This window comes from Notothenia coriiceps, unplaced genomic scaffold, assembly GCF_000735185.1.
Source record: "Notothenia coriiceps isolate Sejong01 unplaced genomic scaffold, NC01 NC01_scaffold00016674, whole genome shotgun sequence".
NCBI classification, from domain to species: domain Eukaryota; kingdom Metazoa; phylum Chordata; class Actinopteri; order Perciformes; family Nototheniidae; genus Notothenia; species Notothenia coriiceps.
Genome location: NW_011349375.1, coordinates 116229 through 122398, shown reverse-complemented (window position 1 = coordinate 122398; position 6170 = coordinate 116229). Strand labels below are relative to the sequence as shown.

General features: G+C 39.8%; 1 protein-coding gene across 1 annotated transcript; it reads left to right on the top strand.

The window, feature by feature from the left end:
• Positions 1 to 3371: 3371 nt before the first annotated feature.
• helt (helt bHLH transcription factor) lies at positions 3372 to 5190 on the top strand. The gene is made up of 4 exons (XM_010776040.1): positions 3372 to 3464; positions 4064 to 4168; positions 4330 to 4426; positions 4663 to 5190. The coding sequence occupies exons 1-4, from the start codon at positions 3438 to 3440 to the stop codon at positions 5136 to 5138; spliced, it is 705 nt and encodes a 234-aa protein (XP_010774342.1). The 5' UTR covers positions 3372 to 3437; the 3' UTR covers positions 5139 to 5190.
• Positions 5191 to 6170: the final 980 nt, after the last annotated feature.

The window sequence follows — 6170 nt, the reverse complement described above, 5'->3', positions numbered from 1 at the left end:
TTATAGTTTATAGGTTTTCAAGCAGATAACTGTTTGTAAAGTCCGTTTTTATAAACTATAACTCTGTGAAGCTGCTCATCTGTAAATCTCTCCCAGACTTGGGTCATTGAAAATTCCCAAATGTACCACAAGAGGGAGCTGTTTTACACTTTAAAAAGAGGGTACTACAGCTTTTACTACACATACATTCTTAATGCTTAAAAAGCATCACTAAACCTCAGGAGTAGGTGGTAAAACAGTTTTAAGTTGTAATTAATATTTATGTAAATCAAGATGCTCCCAAGATACCAAATCAATGTGATGTTCCTGTAAATGCTAAATTTAGTTTATAGTGATGCATGATCATTTCTGATATATTTCTAGACTTTTTTTTTGTGAGAGCTATGAAATAAACTGTAACCTCCATATTAACAAGCTTTCCTGAGTAAATCTTCAGCCTGTGTTGCTGCTGTATTTGTTTTTCAAAGGGTTCTGTGGCAGCTGAAGCACTCAGCTGCAGGCTCAATGGGACCGTGTGAACTGCTGCGGTTCAGGCGGAGGGTGGCGCAGCGAACCAAAGGATTGTGTCCGGGACCCTCAGAGGTCACCACGGGTCAGAGCGCAGCGCCTGACAACACACAGGCGAACACAAACACACACACACGAAATCACACACACACTGACACACTCTGAGCTGCTGTCACAAATTAGGGGCTTGTTTATTTTCCCCTGTAAGTGGCAGGTGCTGTTATACTTCCGGAACTACACGAGCAATTTAGTCACCACAAAATCCCTGAGCAGAGAAATTTTTTCATACACAGTATAAAAGTGTTATTTTATATGGATGTTGTGTTTGGTTGAGCAAAACCAAATGCTGCAGCTATTTACACAAGTAAAATATATAAGCAATTAGGTTAATGTGCTCCTATATTGATTTCAGGATATTTTCAATATAACCATAAGCACAAAATACCTAAGTGACATCAGGTACAAGGACCATTCAAGCTAAATGTGCAGCTATGTCTGAGAGTGAAGGCATCAAACATACAAAATACGACTGTAAAAGGTATTAATATCCAAGTTGTATGCAGAAGCTTAGACAGCAGATACATGTGCAGGAGAAAGAACGGTTTATATATATACTCATATCACAGCCCCCTAAAGCTTAATTTCTTCCTGGTACATCATATTGGTTGTGTGGGTATAAGCTGTGATCTCTTTGCATCATATAAATTATTGTAACCTTTTATTAAAGCCAAGTGTAAAAAAGTGATTCAGTATGTTATTAAATGTTTTAATACTTATACTGTACCTGTGTCCATAAGTCCAATGCAATCAATACATGTCGTACAAATCGATACAGAATTATAATGTGCAATCCATGCACCATTCTGAATACATCCGTCAAATGTAAGCAATAATTAAATATTTTAATGTATTTATATTATGAATAATATAAATATAACAAGAACTCCCAAACAATAAGATGTTTTATTAAATCATATAAATAATGTAATAGCTTAGTGGCTGCCAAAAGAAGAAAAAAGATAGAAAATAAATGAAAAAATGTGGATATGCAGTGAATGGAGACACATATACTACTCGGAGGAGCCTTTAATTATAAATAAATTATTGTTTTTTTGTAAAATAAGATACCAAATAGGGGGAAAAAAGTTGTAGAGTTAATCCTGACGCATAGCCATGGCCTCTTACGCAACACTTAGCGTTACAAAGTCGGTCTGTTAAAACTTCCAGTATTTAATTCAGGTTTGAAAAAAAAGCAACAGCACACAAGTCTCTCTATATTTCAAAGGATAAACACATAAAAAGTGTTAAAACTGCACAGTTGAGTAATTGGATTTTATGCCCCCGTCCCGCTCGCTCGCGCTTTTCTCTCCATGGTGCTCTGAACACTCTCCAAACGCTTCAGATGTCTTGTGAGCCTTTCTTTCTCAACCTCCGCTGCTTTTTATTCTTCTACATCGCTCACAGGATCAAATATATCCAAACACGGTGAAAGTTTCAAGATTAAAACGTTCTCAGTGACAAAAAGAATCGGAGCACAGTGTTTTGGCGCATGAGAGCAGTTTGAGTCTGTGAGGAGCGCACACAATAAACCTGTTGTTAACCTTGCTGTGAAAATATGTTTGAAGAAAACAGCCAATTGTTGTATGAAATGTATTCAAGTATAAAATAATGCCCTTTGTTTGGGGGGAAAAACTTGAGCAATGTGAGGGTACAAAAGTCCCCTGTGGCATTTACTAGCACCCTTTGTGCAGTTTGCGCTTTGGCGTCTCCACTTGGCGCATTACCCAGGCCCCTTTAAACGCGATTGTTTCTTTCTTTCTAATGACATTTACCGGATCAAAACATGCTCTTAATTCGATCAGAAAGCTTCACCCTTCATAACAATGGCAGTATAATTTCTCCCAAAGTTTGTTAAGTTGACCGAAATTAGGCAAATGAATAGGGGTCTCCAGGCTACCCATCTTGCAGGTGACGGGGCATAATGCGCGTTCACACCAGCTGCATTCTTCTTTATTTCTCCCTTTCTTTCACAGCATTATTAAAATTTAGGCCAATGAAACTATTCATTCGACTGAATAGACATTTTCTTATAGGATAATAGGATACAAATTGAGCCTCTCCAAAGAGTCTCCAGTGGTGGGTAACCCTCGTGTGCCAGAGGCTGCTGGAGACGCTGGCCCTGACGCAGACGACGCTCGTGTGCCAGGGCTAATCACACACCTGCCGAGGAGTCCAACAAAATAAAGAATGTAAACAAAAAGCTTGCCATCTCTCATAAAAGATGGACGTGTCACCAAGTCGTGTGAGAAACGCCGAGAACAAACGGGGGGACTCCGTCTCCAAAAGATCTCCCCTGAACTTGGCGGAACAGCCTATTAAAGGCTTACTTAATTACTCTAATGACACTGGACAGGCCTTAAAACTCGGACCGGGCTTGGATGAGAGTTAAGATCGCTTGCTGGGATTTGTAAACAGGCGATCGTGTGAGAAACGCGAGTTGGAAGAAAGAGGGGTTCTTTTTTCGCCGGCTTTGTTTTCAGTGCGCACAGTGCGCCCCGCCGGATCAGGCGATCCCAACGCTCACTTCTTATTTCCCGCCTGGGTTGTTACTATGCAAATAATATTCCAAAAGTAATCACGTGTCTTTTGAACAGCCACGTGGATTAACAAAGCAGGTTTGCCCCCCTGCTAGCCCATGGCTTTAGATTTTAACTATTTCTTTAACTGATCCTAAATGCACACATTTACCAAATGCATGGCTCTAATCCCATGGAATAATTTACACCATGAATGCCAGAGTCCCTTGGATGATCCCTTTATAAGGACCATCATTCCCCTCGAACCTCAGTCTGCTTCATCTCATCCAGAGCAACACATCTCTCCAACGTCCAGCTGCACTGATTTTTAACAAGTTGGTTGGACTTTCGTCGATGGCATCTAAAATGAAAGACAGAAAGGTACGCGCTCCTTGTGCGCACTGCTTTATGAGGACTGAACTACTTTGGAGAGGCAGCACTTTTAACACTTTTGGGTCCTTTTATGGAATTTTTTATTTTTATAATTATATCAAAAATTGTTCAAGTACAACTTGGAGTAATTTTGATACTAGTGGAGGGAAAATATCGCCAACGACCTCTGTGGCACACATTACAGGATAACTACACGCGCAAAACTGACTAAAAACAGCTTATCAGATAGATACTGGATATCAGGGAATCATAGCGTCATTATTTGGGTTACAAATACTTTTACTTTGATTTGTTTGCTAGAAGAGTTTTCAAACAGTTCCTATAGGACGTTATAGGTATAAAGAAAGTTCTTGGAGCGCAGATGTCCTTTGCGCGCGCTGGAGCAGCAAAGCGCGCGACGCGCAACACTCTGAGGGAGTTATAGTGTATATCTCAACCTTAAGTCTCTAGATTTACTTCGTTGCTGCACCCACATATATTCCTCAATGCTTCATTTGTTCATATTTTTGGTAGGAATGAACTGTAAATGTTAGGTTTTATATTATCTTTGAATGCTCATGTTGTCTCTCTCCCTGTTTTTTTTACAGAAAACTCCCATCTCTCACAAAGTCATTGAGAAACGCAGACGGGACCGCATTAACCGCTGCCTTAACGAACTGGGGAAAACTGTACCAATGGCACTAGCAAAACAGGTATTGTCAAATGTCTAATATATATGTTTTGTAAGGGTTATTTTATATATTTTGCAACATTGATACTTTAGCAAGAGCATATTATGTTCAACGAAGAATCTGGGCATGTCATTTTTGATTTAAAACATCGTCTAATCTTTATTTTTTTGTACTTTTGGTAGAACTCTGGAAAACTGGAGAAAGCTGAAATCTTGGAAATGACAGTTCAGTATCTCCGAGCGCTCCACTCAGCAGATTTCCCCCGTGGGAGAGAAAAAGGTGAGGACACTTTTCACGGAGCTCCGGCACTTTACGCACCCCAACCTCACATTTCTGTTATGCGACTGTGTGAACATTTTTACAATGCTGATTAGATATAACTCAAACTTATTTGTGTAGTTAAGTATTTTCTGTTTAATCTAACTTATATTCGTAAAACATTGTTGAAAGTCCAACTTTACGCACACAGACTATCTTCTGGGTTGTAATCGCTGTCTCGCTCTGATTCATTCCAGGTGAATTGCTGGCTGAGTTTGCAAACTACTTCCACTACGGATACCACGAGTGTATGAAGAACCTGGTGCACTACCTGACCACAGAGGACAGGGCTGAAACAAAAGACATCAAGTACGCACGGATCCTCGCCTTCTTACAGTCTAAATCTCGTGTGATCACCGAGCCTATATTCGGCTCTGTCGCCTCGATGCCTGAACCGTGCGACTTCCTGAGCCAGCTGCACTCCTCCCCTGAGCACCAGAGCCTCAGCCCGTCCGACTCCGTGTACCAGCAGAGCCCCCCGGGACACTTCTCCTGGCACAGCTCGACCCGCAGCCCGGCCATCTCGTACCCAACAGTGCCTCTCTCTGCGCACACACAGCAGCACGGTGGATACTTGTCACCGGTGCAGGGACTCGATCACCACTATTTCAACTTCATCGGCCACACGCACGCAAACACGTTTAGTTTGCACAGTGCGCAACACGCCATGTAAAAAGTTTTGCTATTGTTTTTATTTATATATTTGTGAATGATGGAAATGGATTCTGTACATGTTGTGAATAAATATTTCATACTAAAACTCAACTTATTTATGTCATCATTTACACTCAGTTTTAGTGGTTATGTGTCGCTCTAAGTGCGTAAATCCTGAGATCAACATGATAACCAACAGTCCGGTTGTTTTCTTGTAGTAAAAGTGCATAGAAAAGCAATACAGATGAAAGAGTGAAAACATTATATAATATAAGTGCAACTTGTTTAAATTATCTCAAATGTTCAATCATCAGTGATATATGTATTTACTGATTAATGGAAATATACAGAAAACAAACTAATGTTACAGATGCTCAAACAGAGGTTTACTACTACTATTTAAAAAATGTGGAGTAATTTTAAATGTTAAAGTGAATCAAGGCAGGACGGGCTCAAGCTTGATCAAAAGCACACTATTTGCTTCAGACTAACACTAGTTTCCTGTCTGGTCCACAGACCTGTTTAATGGCTGATCTGTGGGTTTAATGGGTGTCACAGCAGGTTTCCAGGGGGCAGACATGAGCCTGATTCCCACTGGGCCACCCGCTCCCTGACTTAAACAAACTTGCAGTTAACAAAACCATTGAGTCACCCAACACTCCCCCTTATTGACATTCAAAAATCTGATTGAATACAAAAACTGTTTTGGACCTCACAAGGGAAAATAAGGTAACGGTTTCCAAATAAAGAAAACTAAGTTAATATCCATCTTGTTTTATAAAAAGTTGAATTCATAAGTTTGAGATAAAAGCGACAAAGAAGAAATTGTCGAAACAAGATCAAAGTTTCTGAACATTAGCCAAGTTTTATTTTCATCTATTTTAGGAAAATTAGGTTAGCCATTTATAAAGATGGATGACAGATATACGCATATTAAAAGTTGCTTTTTTTAAAACTTACCAGTTCCTTCATTAAAAAATGTAATCTAGAGAGCAGCATTACATACAATCTGTGAGATCTGTGCGATCATAATCCTTTAAAATGTTCTCTT

Coding starts and splice junctions, on each gene's coding strand:
- helt (XM_010776040.1), top strand. CDS start 3,438: ATGGCATCTAAAATGAAAGACAGAAAG. Junction 3,465..4,063: donor CTAAAATGAAAGACAGAAAG/GTACGCGCTCCT, acceptor TTTTTTTTACAG/AAAACTCCCATCTCTCACAA. Junction 4,427..4,662: donor CCCCCGTGGGAGAGAAAAAG/GTGAGGACACTT, acceptor GATTCATTCCAG/GTGAATTGCTGGCTGAGTTT.